This window comes from Lissotriton vulgaris, chromosome 4_1, assembly GCF_964263255.1.
Source record: "Lissotriton vulgaris chromosome 4_1, aLisVul1.2, whole genome shotgun sequence".
Taxonomy (NCBI): domain Eukaryota; kingdom Metazoa; phylum Chordata; class Amphibia; order Caudata; family Salamandridae; genus Lissotriton; species Lissotriton vulgaris.
Window position 1 is genome coordinate 1,249,068,579 of NC_141691.1, and position 20,800 is coordinate 1,249,089,378.

General features: G+C 45.5%; 1 protein-coding gene across 1 annotated transcript in view; it reads left to right on the forward strand.

Annotated features, from left to right (window-relative positions):
• The window catches only part of RTTN (rotatin), a 1,129,552-nt gene that overhangs the window by 639,492 nt on the left and 469,260 nt on the right, over positions 1 to 20,800 (forward strand). The window contains exons 29-30 of the mRNA XM_086965450.1: positions 689 to 908; positions 11,547 to 11,675. Coding sequence (XP_086821576.1) covers positions 689 to 908; positions 11,547 to 11,675 — 349 coding nt within the window. The remainder of the gene's footprint in view (positions 1 to 688; positions 909 to 11,546; positions 11,676 to 20,800) is intronic.

The following is a 20,800-nucleotide window of genomic DNA, read 5'->3' on the forward strand; positions in this document are numbered from 1 at the left end:
CGGCTGTCTTGGGCCATCCAAACAGTCATGCGCACTTTGCATGTTCCCACCAGGCTGTAATGCGCAGCCTGATGGGGAACATGCATAGACTCCCAGTCCCCATCCGAGCACCAAACCACTGCGCTCAGATCAATCACAATGCTGGCTTTAGGGAGCCTGTGTGTGTGCTGCTCATCCACGGCCTCTGCAGGTAAGAGCGGTGGGGCCGGGTTGGGGAGGATGCAGGTGTGGGGGGAAGATTTCGACAGACGATGACGAGGGAAAATTAATTATTTCTTTAATTTTCCCTCGTCATAGTCTGTCAATATCCCCCCTTACCTGGCCCCACTGCTCTTACCTGCATTGGCCGCGGCTGGCCCTGCTTCCTGGACTCACCTGGAAGCGAAGCTGAGGAGAGACTGCGGACGTGAGAAGGTAAGTGTTTTTTTCAATTTATATTTTTCCACCCCCGTTCCCTCTAAGCTGCCACTGGTCTCGAGATATCTCCTCACTCCTTCCTTACAGTTCCTTTCTATCTATATTCAATACTTGTATCTGACAGCTTTGCAATATAATGGGTCTTTGATGTACTGGACCCCTAAAGTAAGATCTGATCAGGTTATACCAGGTACTGGACTCTTAATCACAAACAGTTTAAATGAAAAGGATGTTTCCAAAGTTTACTGAATGGTTCAATTTTTTTGCACAGGAAGTGCTTGATGCTTGCCGGCGCCTTCAGGACTCAGTTGGCTTTAAAGCTGCTTCAGTGCCTTCGTGTTACAGATGCGCCCCATTTCTACGGGCTTCCTTCTCTGGAGAGAACGCTGAGAGGAATGGTGCATGTCACGGCACTGCCAGGGTGGAGCACATATTCACCTACCTTTGAGCCTTTCACAATCTGTACAAAATATCTGACTGGCCTTCTTGAGGTAATTTAATTGTTGTTTTGTGTATAACTATGAAAGGTACACCGTAGCATATTTGTGTTCATGTTTAGTGTTTGCCACCGGCTGCCATGTTATCAGTATCTACATGCAGATTATTGTGCAGTGCTCAGATGACTGCAACATTTTACTAAACTCTCTAGGGCTCACTGTCTGTTTTGCTGTTCCTGGATTAAGAAGTATTGTTTGTATTTCTGATATACAATAACGAGCTCTGTATTCTAGTTGACTCTCTTTATGAAAATATTCCGAGCCTTCACCACTCTTTTCATACACAGCTCCACTGTAATTCATTGTGCCCATAATGCAGTTTTTAGTGTTGTACACCAAAAGTGGAGGTCCGGGCTAACTGATTTGTTGTTTGGCTGAAGTGGCTGAAACAAATAGAAGGTAGAGAGAACAGGAAGGACTTCTGTTGGATTTCTGTTGTTAATGTAGTAACAAATTATATAGAAGGTAAAACATAGCACCGAAAAAACTCGTTCTTTTTATTCGACCTACCTGCCAGGGTTCCCATTGTGTGACACATGCAACATCTAAGAAAAGCAGACATAGAAATATATCTCTTTCTTGTAAAATCAAGAGGAACCAAAATATGGAACTGCATAATTACTGGGAAACACTTGTTCTTTGTTGCATAGATTTACCCAGCACTACTGTTTCACTCCTCAGGTAGGCATATTTTGCCTGTGCGGGGTTGCATAATTTCCTAGGTCACCCTGCAATAAATACTCAGTCCCACCTCTCTGGGGGTAATGATTTGGGGGCCCAATTATAAGGGGAATGTTCAGCAGGAAGAAGTGACCATTAGAAGAAATAGTTATTTATCTCAGGTAACAATGTTTCTCGTAGTTAGTCTCCCTCCGCAGATTCCTCACCCTCGCCTCTTTTTTGTGAGATAGTGCTTTTCATAATAAGATCCCAAGGTAAGCAGTATTGGTTTTTGTAGGACGATGGCTTAGTATATGGTGCACACTTACTTAAGTGGTACATGTTGTACTAATCCAGGCACCATTATGGTGATTTTAGTGGTCTTTGATAACCTTTGAAAGCTCGCAAAGCAGTAGCTGTGGAGAGTAGCCTTCAGGCTTATCTTGAAGGAGTGTTAAGTAGCTTGTTTCACCAGGCTAATCTTGAAGTGTAAGTTAAACTGAAAAGAACCGCACAGTGTATATATAAAAATGTCTATTTATTACACATCACTCACTAACACATTGGTATATCTCCTACCGTGAGATATAAACACAAATACTCAATAATGCTTCAATTGCAATAAGGTAAGTAGCACAAAATACAGTGATCTCCAGGGGGAGACCAAACCATATATTAAGAAAGTGGAATGCAAACTGCGACCAAATTAAGGACTATGACCAGGAGACTTAGAGAAGCTGGGGACACAAGGAGCCACCCAAGGTAAGTACCCAAGGTCCCCACGGAGGCTGTGTGCAGAGTGGAAACATAGCCGCATGTCCAATAGAAGTCAGTGGGGAAGCCGTGGTTGCAGTTTTTATGAAGGACCCTGAAAAAAACCCAGTGGAAGACAAAAGGTTGGAGAGTCACCTCACCCATGGATACCTCAGGATTCAGGGTACGTACACCAGGGAAGCTGGGTGCATAGGTGTGACGTGACGTCAGACACCACCTTAGACCACAATGGAGGACTTCAGTAAAGATGACCCTGGAGAACACTGTGCAAGAGTCCGGTGGAATCCAAGGGTGGATTCTTGAAGAGGAAGACCTGTAAGCAGAGGGGACAGAGTTTATGCAACTCGTAGGTGACCAGGAGGCACGGGAGAGCAATGCCCACAGATGTCAGACAGCTCAGAAGTGTTGATGATGACCATGTCGCTGCAGCTGTGAAGACCAGGTGATGCTGAAGAAGACCAAGAGCTGTGCATGAGCTGTCCCACCTCAGAAGTCGAAAACCAGGGGGTAGGTGTCCAGCTGGAGAGCCTACAGTCCTTGGCAGCTACAACTGGCATGGGAAGCGAAGAAGGAGCAACGTTGGGACAGCAAGGCACAAGGGTCTCACCATATGTAGGAGAGTCCGAGTAGTCCCCAAGCAAGCAGAGGAGCCCACTGAAGCAGGAGAAGACCCTCAGGAGGGCCCACATGCCGAAGGCACAGGAGTCGCAAGAGGACCTTGAGCAGCTCACCAAGAAAGAAGGCCCACGGTTCATAGGGTGCAGTGAGGATGCTGTACTAGGTAGGAAGCGATGCTGGAGGCTGGAGCTTTTTGTAGCCTGAAGATCTCTGGAGTGCAGAGCCAACAAGTCTTGGCATCGGCAATTTGACGTGGTGCACAGGGGTTTGGTCCCAGCGTATCTGACGAGGGATACTGGCTACACAATTGCAGAGAAACCAATTCAGGCTTCAAGGGAGTAGCATAACCACCGCCTGTGTTGCTGAGCCTTTCGAAGTCCGTGGAACGTCAAGAGTAGCAGACCGGTCAGCTTCGTTGAGGTGCCTGCAGATGCAGGGGAGTGACTCCCTCACTCCAACAGCGATTGCTTTGAGTGTCCTTGATGCCCAGAGGTCTGTTGAAGATCCTGGAAGAAGCACAAACACAAACGATGAAAAGGAATTGCAGAACAGTGAGACCAGTAGCAACAGGAGCCTTCCTTAATGCAGTCTTGGTTCCCGGGGAAGTCCCAGTGTCCAGATGGTCGAAGAGTGATGTGGTTTCAGGCTTGAGTCTTGTCCCACAGCAAATCTGAGGGCCCACCCACAGGTAAGCCCTTAAATACCTTAGGAAGGGGGTTAGGACGACTTAGGGGTCCCTCCCAGAGGAGGGGGTAGACAGAGGGGAGGATACACCGATTTCCTTTGTCCAGTTTCTTGCCATCATTTGTTCTTTTTACATTTGTCACCTGAGTGGGACGGTTATGCCCAGATGAGGGTCCTGTTCTCTCCATGCCACTGGAGTCAAGCTAGCCTGGCTGATGAGGGGTGAAACCCTGAAACCCATCCTAGGATGCCTGTTTCCAGTCTAGGGTGGACCAGGAAAGGCAGTTCAGGTCGGACTGTTCCCAAAAGTAGAAAGGTGAAGAATGATTTGCATATGGCCGGGTTCAAACTGGAATGGCATGGGGTGCAAAAAAACTGGATTTAGGCCCAGAGCTACATAATTGTTCTGAATTCTGTTCCTCAATTGTTCTTTTTGTGGTTTCTTGCCAGAGCGGGAGTCAATGGGTCCCTGAACTGGCTCAAACTGGAGTATGCAAGGAGGGCACCAAATGTGTCCTTCAAAGCAGTCTGGTGGTGCTGTCAAACGCCCCACCCCAGCCCAATGCACTATGTCCTGTCTGGGAGGTGGTCACACCTCGCTGCGACAGGAAAACTATTGTTCTACCTTCCCCTTCTTGAGCTTGGCTTAGCAGAAGGAGGGCAGACTCATGTCTCTGGTCGGTAGCAGCACTAGCATGCTGTCAGACCCTGAAAAGCTGTAACCAGGAGTACAGAGGGGTAGCCAAGAGAGCCCCCGTGCATGGGATGAGACTTCCAACACTGCAATCGGTGTTTGGATATGATTCCAACATGTTTGATGCCAAACATGACCAGGTTCGGTGCAGCCACTATATAGTTAGACATTTCATAATGACTGATGTTCACAGTATGTATTAAAATGGCCGACCCTACTTTCAAAGCCTGGCGAATCGACTCCCGAGTTTGTAGGGGTGTCCTGTTCTTGCTGGGGCTTCCTCACACTTATGAACCAAGTACCCTGCCTTCAGGACTGAAAGGCCTGCCGTAGGGGTGACTTATAGGTTTTAAGTGTAGTGACCTCAGATATAAGGAAACTTATATTTGTTGTAAGAGGTGCAAGCACCAACTCACACAGGCTGCAATGGCAGGCGTGTAGTCACACTTTGAGTGGTCTCTCATGGGTGGCACAATAAATGCTGCAGCCCATGGGAGACCCCATGCCCTGGATCCCTTAGTACCAAATATTACGGACTTACAAGGGAACACCAGCACCAAATTGTGGATGTACAGAAGTAGTTACCATCGTAAAATTCAGGGAGAAAGCACAGTGAGTGGGGTCCTGATTAGCTGGATTACAGTCAAACTAGTCAAAAACAAGTGTGGGTAAAAATGCTAGAAGGATCCAAGGATCCTATTTTCCTACAGTTTTACTGTTTATTATCTACTGTTATTGAGCTGTCTTGGTTCCTCTTTGTGTGCCTTACTTGAGCACAGAAAATAAAGTAAGTAACTGATGTCAGTGCACCACTCGCCAACTTGTATTGGCTGATGTCTCATCCTAGGCAGAAGAGCTGTGTGGTATCACCTGGTGACACTGGAGAGCTAATGGTGAGGAAAATGTTTTCCAGCTCTAGTCTGGCACCTGGGCGATATTTTTAAGATGAAGACTCTGCAGTAAGATATAGTGTTTACCTGCAAAATTACTGTGACATATATCTGAAAGAGACTGTTAGTTATAGATCCCATACATTTGAACAGTGATACTCAAATATCGGCCCTCCTGACCTTGACATGCGATCCCTTGGGCAGCAGCAGCACAGGGCTGCTGTTTACTCGAATCAGCACTAACATGTATAAAAATGTTAAATATGCAGCAAGCACTTATTTAAAGGTTAATTGCAAATAGGGAAAGGAAGTAACTAGGCCCTTAACTTAAGGAACACCTGCATTTTTAAACACAACAAACATGTAAAAATATAATAGTCTTTTCAAAATTCAAAAAGTGTATTTCGTTGACCTGTAGAACCATTTCACCTTCGTAAATCAAATTTTAGCAGTGCATTCAGTAGTATTTTTCTTAAAGTGATGGTTTTCAAACATTGATTTAAAAAGTTCATTCTCCCCCCCACCCTGACAACAATGTCATTATTACATCCAAGCTGATGTCAGTCATGTATTTTGAGATATTCTTTTATGTGAATATGGAGAAAAAGGAGGGAAATTGAAATAAAACATTTGCGCAGGGTCATACAGTTTGGTTAAGTGGAGAAGCCGGGATTCATCCCAGGTTTTCTGGTTTTACATTGTGCAATTTGCAGCCACTAAATAAACATACTTTGCTTCTCCTACTTCGACTTTACAGCCCCCACTGGCATCAGTGCGGCCCACTGTCACACCAAAGACCAATCTTTGCAGCCCGATAAAATGTTTGTGAGTACTCATGCCTTGGAATTACCCCCAGGCATGAGACTGGATCCGGAGAAGTTTTTCTTAGCAGTAACCCTGCGCGTCGATAAGTGGCATCGGTTGATTCCATGTCCATCGTCGGCGTTGTAGTCACCGGGATGACGTTGCAGTGTCTACTTAGACACCGCCCCTGCGCACTGACGTTAGTTATTTCTTTTTCCGGGCCTGCCTAGTGCAGACCTGTGAAGAGCTATCTTTTTGACTAACTTTTTTTCGATTTTTTGAGACTCCGACTCCTAGTGTGCAAGGGATGTCCCAACGCCAGACCGGTTTCAAGCCTTGCGACTCCTGCCGCAAGCTGAACTCTGTCACTACTTGAAGAGTACTAGAGTGAGTGTCCCCCCCCCCCCCCCCCCCCCCCCACTCAAAGGGAACTTGAGCCACTTTGCAATGGCTCTCTGTGTTGACAGCAGCAACAACTGGGAAGAATGCATTGGGGACTATCTGCTCTTCATACACCAAGTGACACTTGACAGCTGTCACACTGGCTCCGGTGTCTCTCAGAGCCTCCACTCTATGGCCATTGATGGTCACCCACTGCCTGTATTTCTTAGTGTTATCAGGTAGCTGAGTTCTAGGGACCATCTCAAAGTCTCCTAATGAGAAAAGGGACATTTCTGCGGAACCCCACCCACCTTTGGCACCCATCTCCTCCCCACCCAGGGCTACACTGGCCATCTGACGGGGTGGTGCACAGGGTGGCATATACTGACCCTTTTGGAGACACTGGGGATCATACCATAGGTATCCCACCTGCTAACACTGAATGCAGGTAACAGGCACCCTATGTACAGGTTTACCTGTTGGGGGTCCTGACTTCTTCTCAGGGGGAGGCTGGGAATCCTTACCTTGGTTCCCTTGTGAATTACTTTGGGGCCCTTTCTGGAACACCCAATGTTTACTATTGTCCCACCTACTCTTCTGCTGGGGACCCTGCCCACCTTTGGCGGAGTCTCCCACAAGACCCTTGTGGACCCTGGTACCGACCCAGCAGTCCGCCTCTTCAGCAAGCTTCCTAGGGTTAGTCAACTTGCTATCAATAAGGTGCTGGCGTAGCTCTGGAAAACAATTAGCAGACAAGTTCTCCCTAGCAATCAAATCACAGAGCGCTTGAAAATTATCCACATTGCTACCCCTCACCCAACCATCCATAGCTCTGCAAAAGAAAGACCCATATTCTACCCAAGTGGTTCCCTCCAACTTCTTACAATTCCTGAACCTCTGTCTATAGAGTTCTGGAGGTAAACCATATCTTGTCATTAGTGCTTCTTTCATGTGGGCATAAGATATCCTATGATCACTGGGCAAGTCTAACAAAGTATCCCTACCTTCAGTTAAAAAGCGGCCCCACAACCCCGCTCCCCAATCCTTCTCAGGGACCCGGTGGGCCAACATTGCTATCTCATAGGCTGGAAACCACTGCCGAATATCTTAATTTTTGTGGAAATCTTTGATGACATCCTTGGGAATTTGTACCTTGCCTTCTGAAGGCAAAGATGGTGCGCTGCCACCAGAGGGATTGATTTTTAAGCCCTTGGCCTTGATCTCTAACTCCCTCAACATCCTCTCGTGTTCCATTCTCATTCTCTCTCTTTCCAAAGACAACCTGTTGTTCTCTGTTTCCGTCTGAATCACCATTTGAAGCTTGGCCAACTCCAGTTTGAGTGCCCTATTTCTCTCCCTGTCTTCCAACTCTCTGGGGGACAGGTCTTTGGAAGAGATACTGTTGCCAGGTGGCGAGAGTCCCTCTCCCCTAGCTGAAAACCCTGGCCTCTCAATGGGCCCATCTGCATCCACAACTGGCTTCACCACAAGATCAGGGGCATTTCTTGCTTCTACCCAAGCCCTCTGAGCCTTCTGGTAGTCATCCTTTTTAGAAATGCCTGGTGTAGCAACTTTCAATTTCCTGCACAGATGTTTGAGCTGTTTCACAGTGTAGGTATCCAATGGAAGGGAGACTCAGGCCAATGATGCCAGGTCTAACAGTCATCAACTGAGCCGCCTACACCCCCTCCTAAGTTCAGTCACGCTTTCAAAGAACGTTCCTCAGCACAACCAGGGGATACATCATCAACGAGCAGCCTACCATTGACGAAAACATAGGACGACGTATACAGCTGCATGATCGACAACAGCTAAAATAACTATAATGTCCACCTTCTTCTCCATGACAACAGAGTCTCTGACTAGACCGTCAATGCTGAAGATTTCCCTCATCTCCTCGGCAAAGGCTCTGTCGATGGCTCTTCCGTCGACGTTGATAACCTCCCTGATGACGGTGATACTGTTGACGACTCCACCACCGACGACAGTTAACCGATCAGCGACTCCTTTGACGACAGAAAAAATGGTAAAACAGCAGAATGTAATGTAATGTAATGTAATGATGTCTTGTAAAGCGCATGAATCACCCCACATGGGGTATCTCCGCGCTGTGTAGACCGCTGGGGAACCCGTCCTGGCTTTCCCTGTGAGATGGACCCTGCTGGGTATGTCCAGGGTGAAACCAGGCATCCCCGGCGTATGTGGGTGGCTGTTGTGGAGATGAGGCAAGCTAATGCCCAGAGTTGCCGAGTGTGATCCCTGGTTAGAGTAGGCACCGAGGCGAGAATTATCGAGTCCGCTGACCCTGGTCCATGACCCTGCCGCGTCAGGAATTGAACACTGGTCCCGGGCCGTCCTTTGCTTCCAGGTCTGCCGCCTCTAACCAGCGAGCCACACCTCTCTACACAGAAAACAAGGTTGCGAACACCAAAACTCACCTCTCCAAGCTAGGTGACACCCCTGATACCAGCTCATCTCTTGGAAGAAAAAGAATCAGATGATGATGGGCCCTTTGCAGTTGTGCGCAGTCCCTCCAAGTTGCATGTTAAATGCCAGGAAGTGGAGGAGGGCTATGATGAGGGATATGAAAAACATCATTAGTTTTTGATTTGCAATTCATGATTGCAGATTATAGAAAGCGGTTGTCACCTTCTAGAGCTGTTGTTCCACAGGGATCCACGCCTGCCAGATCACCCATTGCTCTACCATCCACTCCAGTACAAAGACCTTTGTCATTGCCTATGCCAGTAAGGTTTACACCACAGACAGCCCTACTCCATAATCCAGATACCTCTGATGATGAGCAAGATGAAGGAGAGCTCCTTGACGCCCAGACCGAATGGGATGACTTACCTCATCTCTACACAATCATCTCAGTCACTCACCTCAGTGGACACTCCACCAGAGAATATTGTAGGGTTTCATAATTTGTCTACTAACACTCCTGTGCCCTGTTCTTAATTTGGAAGCCCCGTCACACTTGGGTAATGTGAGAGGGAGTCGTGGAAAGCAGCCCTAAGGCACTGTTATGGGTTATGGGGCATTTCCGCTCCTCTCCTTTGGACAAGATAAGGTGTTTAAGGTTTACTGCTCCCACACATTTTGGCAGTGTGTGTGGCGAGGAGGGGAATACCTCAGGCCCTGGTATAATTTTGCATTACTCTTCTTCCCTTGGTTTAGGTGGGAGGACTGAGGCGCTATCCTCTTCCCTTGCCCTTAAGCAATGCTTGTAAGTGAATTCATTAACTCCCTTTGCCCTTGGTGTGGCAGGAAAATGTGGTTAGTTTCCTGGACCAGGTTTCTTTTCTTTTTTAATTTCTCACTGGCCATTCAAACTAGGCTAAGGGTAGGGATCCGTAAGTGGGCAGTTTAATCCAACCACCTATGAATAAAGCAGCATTAGGTCTCTTGTGTTTCCTTCCCAGAATTTGTTTTTGCATGTATGCCTAAACAGGCATCAGCACCGATTTGAAAAATGCACAACACTTGACATGCCCGCTGTTTGCTCACATTTGCGTTGTATTTCCAAAATGGAAGAACGTGTTTTACCTTACTACACAGAAAAAGGTACTGAATGACTCAATAAGGTGCTGTGCCATAAGATAAGAATTTAGTGACCATCTGTTCAGCAGTTTTAGAGTTACAGGTGGAGAAAAAACTCCTGTGGAAAATTCAATATAAAGGTGAGTGAAACCCCCTTATAACTATGGAACCGACTTACATATCTGCACCAGATTTGGCAAGCTGTAGGATGCCCTCCTACAGGTTGCCAAATTTGCCAGATGTCTTGCAGAGTAGGAAACTGTTTTTTTATGTGGTAGTGCCAATGTAAGGGCACACCATTCAAAAAGTACAGTCGACCCTTATCGGTTGATAGGGCTTAAATTAAAAATTCCAAGTGCTCTATTTCTGGTAGTGTGGGTGAGCAGTTTAGGCTTATGAAAGGGTAGTGTTATGCATTTGTTGTATATACAGAGTCAATAAATGAGACATACACTCAAGAAAATTCTGAGACTAATTTAGAAAAATAACGGATATGTTTTAATATTATTTTTTAAGCCCCCTTCAAGACCCCTACCCCTCTCTTCACCCCATACCCCTCTTCTTTTTTCTGACCACCATAATCCTGCCTTTCACCCAGTGCCACTGGCCCCAAAAACCATCGCTGATCTTTGCCTTGCTGTTGCCAGCAAGCAAATGTTAGTGGTTTTGTTTGTTCATTTCAAGAAGGCTTCTTGTTTGTGAGAATTTCCAGCAGGCATTTATGAATGAATTTATTTTAACAAATCCCATTAAAAAAAGGTTGTCATGGATTTATTCTTAGCCATCTTTGAATAGAGTCTATTAAAATAGACCACAATGTTTTCAAAGATAACCTCAAATGACAGACATCCCCTGCCACCATCTTTGAGCAGCATATTTTTTATACTATTCAAAATACATTGAATTGTGAATATACAGAGATCAGTGGCTATAGCCATATCTTTCAGTGTATTTTGTTATGTTTTAAAACCCATTCCAAGATGGCCACCACAGATGCTCACAGGTTCGCAGCTACTCTCTAAGCAAATTAAACTAAGCATTGTCAATGTCAGTAGTTTCGCTACAGAGACCCATTTGCGTAGCCAGTGCTTGTTTTCTTTTTTCTTTCTTTTTTTGTGTGAAAAGTATGTACATTTAAAAGGTCTGAAAATGTATTTTGCAAGGAGAAATTCTTCTGACTTTATATTGGGGAATTTTAAGGTAATATGGTTGTGTAGGAACAGCATGCAGCTATAGATACAAGTAGTCCCTTTTTCTCGGACTGTAGCACCTTAAAGACTAGTAGCGTCATTGTAAGTTAAGCCTGGTGCTTTCTGAATAACTAGAGTCTAGAACAAAAGCAGCTATAGCATTACCTCAGCTCGAATGGTCACAGATCTCCTGATCTCTTCCTTCTTTACCAATAGTTGTCCTCTTGCGCCGTATAAACTCAAAATGGCTGTCTTCGCAGAGATGGTAAGCTCCCACAAGAAGAAAACTATTAGGGAGTAACATTGTATTTTTAATTCTATCTCTCTTGCCCTTGGACTTATTTCTGAAGATCGCTCAGGCAAGTAGAGCATGAAATTGTTTCTCTCTTTGCAGGTCATATCTTCTTTTTATGTTGAATGGGGAGGAAATGCACAATCCTATATGGGGAAAGGTGTCACAAAGAGCACAGTTTTGTGTCTGCTTCACTTGTCCCATGAGATGATGACCCAGGCCAAAAACACGGTAAGGGTGTAGACATTTATGTTCACATCTCATGACCTGAACCAAATCTGAAATGTAATATTTTTGGTTTCGAGCTCATGACTGTACTTTCAAAGTTGTTCCTATTTTATTTTATTTTGACTAAATATTTTTTAGTGACTAGTGTGATTTTTGGAAACTTGGGTCCACAGTGTGGGGTGGCTGGGTGGATTGGTAGGGAATCTAGCGTGGCATTATCCTTGCTTAAAGTGACGTCCACTTCACCTATATAGATGCTACCTCAATACGCTGTCAGTTCTTTTCTTTCTGCATGAATTCCTTACCAACCCACCCATCCTCCCCGCACTGAGGACAGGTTTTTAGTGTCAGGGCTGATCACTTTCACACCCATAGTTGTTATAAACACACCACCATCAGTGCACTTCATGGCTCTGTACTCCTGGTGTGGAAAGTCGTGAAAAGTAACTGACGTCAGCAGGCCGAGATGGCCCATATATAGTTGACGCAGATGTCACTTCAGGCGTGAATAATGCCACGCAAAACCAACTGACGCCACTACTGGCACGCAAGGGTATTACAAGAGTATTTCTCAAGCAAAAGTCTTCCAGATCCAGCCTGACACCTGGGATATTCCAAGGTGAGGAATCTGCGGCTAGATTATGTCTCTAACAGTGAAGGCGTTACCGAAGGTAAGCAACTTGTCCATTAAAATGTTTATGGAGCCTCGCGTGAGAGAAAACCTGCCCTAATGCTTTAGGGAAAAAGCCTAATGTGGGCTAAAGAAATGTCTATATTAACGTGCATGTTACCAATGTTTATCGAGGATTGACTTCCTGTTAATCTATTTAAGGAACCAGTGCAGGAAAGCTATCTTTAAGTGTTGATAACATCATTTGATCTATCATGAGATTTTCATAGTTTGTTATAATTGTCACAAATCAAGATTGCCCCTGGAACAGTTGAATCTATTAGAATAAAGCATACAAAAGATTAATATGGGCCTTGTTTTTGGGTTGTGTATGCTAACAACTTGCCCAGTGTTAGCCCATATTCCTCGTTTTTGAAAATGGAAGTCCGAACTTAATAATTGACACATGCGAGAAAATTGTAAGTAGAGGTTAAGGTTAAGAGCATGGAGAACACAGAGGGTGCCAGAATGAGACTAGATATTGCTTACACTTGCCCTGAAATTGGACGATAATCCACTGGAGTTGTAAATTTGGATGAACAATAATGGCCCCTCTTGCTGTGTGTGACTATCATCGCTTAACAGAAAGTGTTGTTGTTGTATTGTTGCAATCAAAAACAAACATTATACCACTCTTAATATTGAAATGTCCAACTCAGTAGCCTCTCTTAGCTAGTTTCTTTTTTAAATATTTCTGTAATAGTTTTACTGATTCATGTTTTATGAATTGTCAGTTAATGTGTGTAGCTTTCTTTTGCTGAACCATGTACAATTAAATATTGTTTTATATTCACTTTGTTTTCACAAACAGCCCAAAGAAAATCTAGAAAACAATAATAAAAATGTAATGTAATTGATGCATAATTTTAATGACAGTGGCACTAACAACATGGAAACCCAGGCAAAACAGCCCTAGCCTTTCCTGAAAATGCAGCCTCAATGGCAAATATCAGTATTCAATGAAGTTGTTTCTACTCCTCTGCCTTTGTTTGCTTTTTGTCTTTTTTTAAAAGAAACATTTAACCTGATTCTATTATGCTGTAATGTTATGGTATCTTAGTTTTATTGCACATGCATCCAAGGTTTCTTGGCGCTGTACAGTTAAATGGTAACGAGTGACTCTCTGTCTAGATTCCGCCATATGCTTGTCTAAAAAGCCAAGCTTTTAAATTATTTTTGAATCGTAAAACTCTGTTCTAGTCGCAACTGTGCTGGAAGAGAGTTCCCTAGCATGGGCGCAAGCACAGAGACGCTTAGGCCTCCCAGCCTTTTCCGGCGGTATATAGGCCTGAGATAATTTAAACCAGCAGATCTCAGGCCACGACCTTGTGCGTATTTCTTAATTTTCTTATTCTGAAACTGCAGAGACTGGATATTGAGGGATTTAAACCTAATGCAGCCAAATCTTCACAGCACTCTATTTAACCAGTAGCCAATGAAGTTTCCTTAGGAAAGGTGTTGAGTGGGCTCTCCTTGGATGTTTGTAATTTTATCAGGCTGCGTCATTTTGGATAATTTGTATCCAATTCGTAGTGTTGGCTGTAGGGACTCCAATGACTAGAGAGGTGCCGACTTCCTAATAGTTTCTAACCGGAGACTGAAATTTGCAGTCACTGCTCCCACCTGGGCCCCCATTGTAAAATGACTATCTACCATTATCCCTAGGCTCATTCCTGACATTGTAGGTGGTGGAGAGTTGTCTAATTCTGGAAGACAGTAGTTGCTTGTCGAGAGGTCGATAGGATTGTTTATAATCTCTCTCTCTGTTTTGTCAGCTTTGAGTTTTAATTGGTTGCAGCCCATCCTATTCCAAATTAATTTCATAATATTTTGGAATACTTGTTGGTTGGCTGTTGGACTATTCATACAGAACAGGACTTATCCACATAGTGGTATAAGCTTCAGCCTTTTGCAGATAACTCCTTTATGAGATGCCTGATATACACATTACACATGCGTGGTGGTGACTGGGATGAATCCTTGAGAACTCTACTTTAGTTTTGGCATCGGTGAGGTGAATGGGCTCTGCCAGACTGCTTGCTTTCTATCCAATATAAAGTAGGTCTGCCAATTCAAGGCCATCTACCCCTAAACCCATAATCCCTGCCAGCTCCATCCGGGTGACCAAAAGTGCATGCTCAACCGTGTCAAAGGTGGACGACAGGTCGAGGATGACTATAATGGTAACCTGGCCGCTATCCCTGTACAGTTTGAGGCCATCAGTAGCTGATAACGTCATTGACTTAGTACTGTTCCCCGGATGAAACCCAGCCTGTAGTGAATATAAAAAATGAGAGCCTGTCAGGTGGCTGCACAGTTCTGAGGGCAATATGTGCTTCCAGAATTTGTGTTTGACATGGAAGTAGGGCGGTACTTTTTCAGGGTCTTAGGATCAGCGCCTTGTTTCATTAGCAGCTGTATGAGCCATTACATTTTTCATACCTTTCCTGTCTCCCATTCTTATTGCACTTCTGTTTTAATGGTGCCCCAAACAACATGTTGCTGGAGCAGAGCGTGTACTGTCTCTCCGCAATGACAGAGGAATTTTTCTTTGCTGTGCATTTTGTCATGTTGTACTTTGAATAAGAAAAAAGGTATGCAGATTCCACTCCAACTCTGAAACGTAAACTTTTGAATTATGGCCCAAATTGAGAACTTGAGGCAGGATTATTTCTAGGGGTGGGTGGAATTTGCGTAATCGTGTTACGCAAATTTCCGCGAAACGGTAAAAAATGTCAGCGAACACGCAGAAATTGCTTGTTTGCGATGCTTTTTTCCTGTTCACAATCGCTGTTTGCGTGCTCGGGGGAAATATCTCGCAAACACGCATTTTAAGAATGCTAACAAGCAAAAATGTTTGCGAAGTTGCGGAACGCAGAATTTTGGGCAATTTCACGTTCTCTGCAAAACGCAAAATTACCCAAATTCCGCGAGCGGAACGGAATTTACCGCCCAGGCCTAATAATTTCTGAGCAAGATTCTAAAGGCTTGACAAATAATCTATGAGAAGGAATATCGAGAAATGTGCGGAAATGAGCTGGAAGGATCACGGAGTGGCTCTGCTCAAGTTACACTCTAAGGAGGAATCTGACCCAACCTACTATCCTAAGACTAACCATCTAAACAAAAGTATAAATGAACACTAGAATCCTTTGTGTGAATGACACAAATATTAGTAATCACTGACTTGCCGTTAAAGGAGGCAGGAGCTTGAGGCACTGTGTGGTATACTCTAGACCTTGGCCAAATAATGCTCTGAATAAACGATGGATGTAGGCCCAGATCTCTGTACTGGGGTGAATGTATGACATTGTTCTGCATTCTGTCCATCAACTGTGGTTTTTGCATCTGAATACACAAAGTACATAATAGTCACTTCCAGCAGTTAAAAAACATTAGCCAGGTGCTATTTTGTGGCTTGAAAATTCATTAGCACCACCAAATCAGTAGATTAGAATTCAACACCATGTACGAGCAAAGTGTCCCATGCAAATTGTAACAGTGAATTTGCCATTTATTTAATCACCTCTCTTTGTGGTCTAAGGTGTATTGAAATTACCACTGGAATAAATACCTCTGGATCAGTTAGTATGGGCACAGCTTTTTTTGTTGTTTTTGTTAGAGAATGTAGGTACTGAGAATAACTTTGGTTGGACATTCATCAAAAACATGAAAATAGTATGAAAGAATTCCAACATGCAGCCGAAGTGCAATACTGTAAAGGACAAAAATAGGTGTGCAAATTGGCCACACATATCACAGGTCTCAATCCAATCGTTGAGTGTGGCCTGATTTAGAACTTTATCTACTCTGAGCAGAGACAAATGTGGTAGCCTTTCTTTCCTTTAGAAATATTTACTTTTCACTCATTCATTGGACACTATGAAACTGAAGGTTACTTTTTTGGAATTTAACAGCAAGAAACGGTGAGAGTTCTAGCATGTATGGAAAACCCATTAGTCAGTACGTTTTATAACGTTTGATGCACTAGTTGGCTGTGGGAGTCATACTCTGTACTTGAGACACATCCACAATGATACGGGGACTCTGGTGGCATCTCATCTCGGTTCCAGGCAATGAAAGAAACATTTAATTAATTGTTTATCTAGTCCTTGTTAGCTGGGTCACTGTGATGGTAACGAAGGGAGCTGCATGATGTTTGAATTCTGTGTGCGATGCGCTCTGGAGCGTAGTAACACTGAGAGGAACTAAGCAACACCTGCATGATGGCATCCTCCACAGAACCATTTGAGCTGCAAGTTCGAGAGTAGGGAGGTGTCATTGGAGAGTCTTTTTAAGGCCAAATGCCGATGCAGACATGCAAGTGGTTTAAGCCCACACTGCTTCCTTGTTATAAGCGTGGCAAAAATGAGGAAAAAAAAAACCAGACATAACTTATAAACACAAACCTGTGTTATATGGTTCCAACAAACATGTGTTATACGGTTCCCAATAAAAAAGTAGGACTGCATATTAGGACAATAGGACTTAAGAATATAGGGACTGAGTCCATCTACACCGCCAGAAACTATTGGCCCAACTCCTAGCTAGCTCACAGTGCCTCACCTGAACCTGTAACTTTCCTGGGGTAGCAAGTGATTTTGACAACCTTGAAAAGGACACTCTGATCTCCAAGGGAATCGTGAAAACATAACTTAACCCTTTTGTTGTCTATTCATGCAATCCCTTGGTAAACATAAAATAGATATGAAGGACGTTTTCAATACATTTATTGAAACAATCATATTCTTGCATAGAAAGAATGAGCTGTGATTATTAAGCAGATAAAACAAAGCAAAGTATCAAGCATTATGAACATTGTGAAAAGAATAAACAGTGCAACCATGGCAGTCTGATTCCTATGTAAAGCCCTACCAGGCACTATCCCTACTCTGAGGGCATGGTGGATGTACCCTCTGCCCGATCTGTTAGGTTAGCCTGAAACCCCAAACCTAGATGACTTGGTCTGATGTACGATTGGCAATCCCTTTCTGTAGGATGGGAGATCAGAAGAAACCCTTTGGAGGGCGAAAGGTTGGAGAGCCACCCCACCTGTGGATGCCCCAGGAACTAGATTACCTGCACCAGGGAAGGTGGGAGCATAGCGGTGAAGGGATGCTGGAACCTGCCGTAGACGACAATGGAAGACTTCGAAGAAGATGCCTCTGGAGAAGCCTATGAAGTAGTCCAGTGGAATCAAAGGGTGGATTCTTGAAGAGGAGAACCTGCAAGCAGAGGGACAGAGTCTATGCCACTCAGAGGTGGCCAGGAGGCATGGAAGCACAATGACCATCCATGTTGAGAGGTTCAGGAGTGAAGACGGTAATCTCGTCACTGCAGCTGTAAGTACCAGGTGACGCTGAGATAGACCAGGAGCCATGCACAAGCTCTCCCACGTGGGATGTCGGCGTCTTAAGTGGTCGGCGTCCTGTGGAAGCTCCATCAAGCCTTAATTGTCGCAAATGGCGTGGAATACAAAAAGATGCAAACGTTGGGACCAGCAAGGTCTAAGGACTCACCAAGTGCAGGAGAGTCAGAGCAGGCTCCGAGCTAGCAGTGGAGCCCACTGAAACAAAGGAAGACCCTCGAGAGTACCCACAGGCCAAAGGCTCAGTAGTCGCAAGAGGACCTAAGCAGCTCACCAAAGATGGAGGCCCACAGTGCAGAAGATTCAGTGAGGATGCTGATCTTCGAGGGATGAGGTGCTGGAGGTTCGAGCTTCTTGTAGGCCGCAGATCTCTGGAGTGCAGAGCCAACAAGCCTTGGCAACATCAAGTCGATGCTGTGCACAGGGGTTGGTCCAAGTGGCTCCGACTAGGGATACTGTCCTCATAATTGCAGACAAGACAGGTCAGGCCTCTGGGGAGCTGCAGAACCACAATCTGTGTTGCTGGGCCTCTGGAAGTCGATAGGATGACAGGAGCAGGATACCGGTCAGCTTAGTTGTGGTGCCTGCAGATGCAAGGGAGTAACTCCTTCACTCCAACGGAGATTGCTTTTTGTGTCCTTGATGTCCACATGCCTTCTGGAGAACCTGGATGAAGCACAGACGATGCAGAAGACTTGAAGAACAGCAAGACCAGGAGCAGCAGGGTTCCAAGAGTGTAGTGGTTTCAGAGGTGAGTCTTGTTCCACGACAAATCCAAGGACCCACCCACAGGGGAGCCCTCAGGTACCCTAGGAAAAGGGTTGGAATGACTCAGGTCCTCTCTGAAGAGGGGCTGGACAGAGGGGAAGTGTCACCGGCCCAAATACCACACACCACCAGCAGTGTATGTGAAAAGGTTTTTTTGTATCTGTGGGGCCGGGTGCGGTCCATGCACTACAATCTCGTGATTGTCCCCGTGTTGTTCTTCTCTTTTGGCGAGTTTGCCTGGTCCCAGGCTGGGGTCTGCTTCGAGTTCTTTGTACGTCACATGTCCCCTCGGGAAAAAGAGCAAGGATAGGTAGTCAGTGACCTGATCCCTACCCTTCCTACCTGTGGATTATCCCTCCCTTCATAGGGTCCCCTGCCCCTACCTTTTAGCCAGTGAGGGTCTTTGGTGTTTCTCTCACACCATTCGAGGAGTGCTGATTCAGAAAGAGGGGTTCTCTTCCCTTGTGGTGTTTTCCTTGTGCTCCTATTTACAGTGTTGTGACGTGCTGCTCTTTCTTCAACTTGATGGGGCCTTCGTGCTGATATCTACCCTGCAGGTTTTCAATAGTGCATTCAGGAAGTGAATGGGAAGGGTGAAGACCACCGCTCCCTCCCTTCTCCTGCCTTCCAGCCCTGTGGGAATCCCCTGGGACCACCACCAGCCTCCTAGCCAATGTCCAGCCCCCCTCAGCACTTGCCTGAAGCCGTGAGATGGTTGACAGGGTCGCTGCTGCCCCGTCCTTAGAGCCTTCCTCCTGGGACACTCCTCCACTGTTCTCGAGGCTCCTGTCCTCTTCTGCAGGTCCTCTGTACTTCTCTGCTTCATCCTTGTTCCTTCGGTCGCTCCTCCTTCCACTCTCTGATGCTCTGCTCCATTGTCCTCCTCATTTTTCTCCTCCCCGTTGTTCGTCTCCTCCTCACTTTCCTCTCCCGGTTTCTCCTCCTTCAACTCCGGCCTCCTCTCTGCTCCCTCTTCCGGGTCTAAAGACTTAGCGGGTCTCTACCCCGCTGACTTGTCTAGCGACGGCTTGAGTGGGAGGCGTCCGGTGTCCCCGGGGCACAAAGGGCTTTCCTCCGAGGAGGCCCCATCATAGGAGGATAGTCCCCTATCATTTGTCCAGTTTCGTGCCAGAGCAGAAACCATGGGTTCCTAAACTGGCTCAAGCCGGAGTGTGCAAGGAGGGCACCAAATGTGCCCTTCGAAGCAGTCTGGTGGCGCTGGAAAGTACCAGCACCCCAGCCTAATACACTAAGTCCTGTCTGGAAGGTGATAACACCTCACTGTGACAGTAAACCTATTGTTCTATCTTCCCCTGCTCGAGCTCAGCTCAGCAACAGGATAGCAGAATTGTGTTGTGATCTGCAGCAGCACTAACCTGCTGGCAGACCCTGAAAGGCTGTCTCCCCTAGGGAGAACCCCTGTACTTGACATCATTCTTCAGCTACCGCCATCGGTGTGGGGGAATGATTCCAACATGTTCGATACTAAACATGACCAGAGTTGGTGCAGACATTATATAGTTAGACATCTTGTAACGACTGGTGTCCATTATATACCTTAAAATGGCTGACCGTAATTACAAAGTCCGGAGAATCTACTCTGGGGTTTGTAGGGTTGTCCTGCTCCTACAGGGCCACCCTCACACGTGTAACTAAGCACCCTGCTCTCAGGACTGAAGAGCCTGCCAAAGGGGTGACTTATAGGTTTTAAGTGCAGTGGCCTCAGATACAAGGACCGTATATCTGTCATGAGGGCTGCAAACACCAACTCACACTGGCTTTAATGGCAGGCCTGTTGTCACAGTGGCATGTATTGTGCCACCCATGGGTGGCACAATACATGCTGCAGCCCATGGAATACCCTTGGTGTAGCTATGCCCTGGGTATCTTACTAGGGACTTATAAGGGTACACAAGTAGCCAATTGGGAAGGTACCAAAGTACGTACCGGAGCCAATTTAGGTAGAGAGCACAGATGCTAGAGACCTATTTAGCAGGAACCCAGCAAACAAAGTCAAAACCATACTGACACCAGACAAAAAGTGGGGGTAACCATGCTGGAAAGATCCTACCTTCCTACAATCATGGAAGCACTGTATGTAAAAATAATACAGCTAAAAGAAGTCTGCTAAAACATGTAAAATATAAAACTAAAATGGAGAACCAAAGAGGGCCAAAAGAGCCTCACTACACCTTATATAGTTACACATATGTGGTGATTTTTATACACTACATGGTGTGTGTTGACTCTGGAGCAGGGATGTGAGAGGTGATGCTATGTGTCTGACTGAATGAATGTTTTTGTTACCAGGGATCTGTTAGC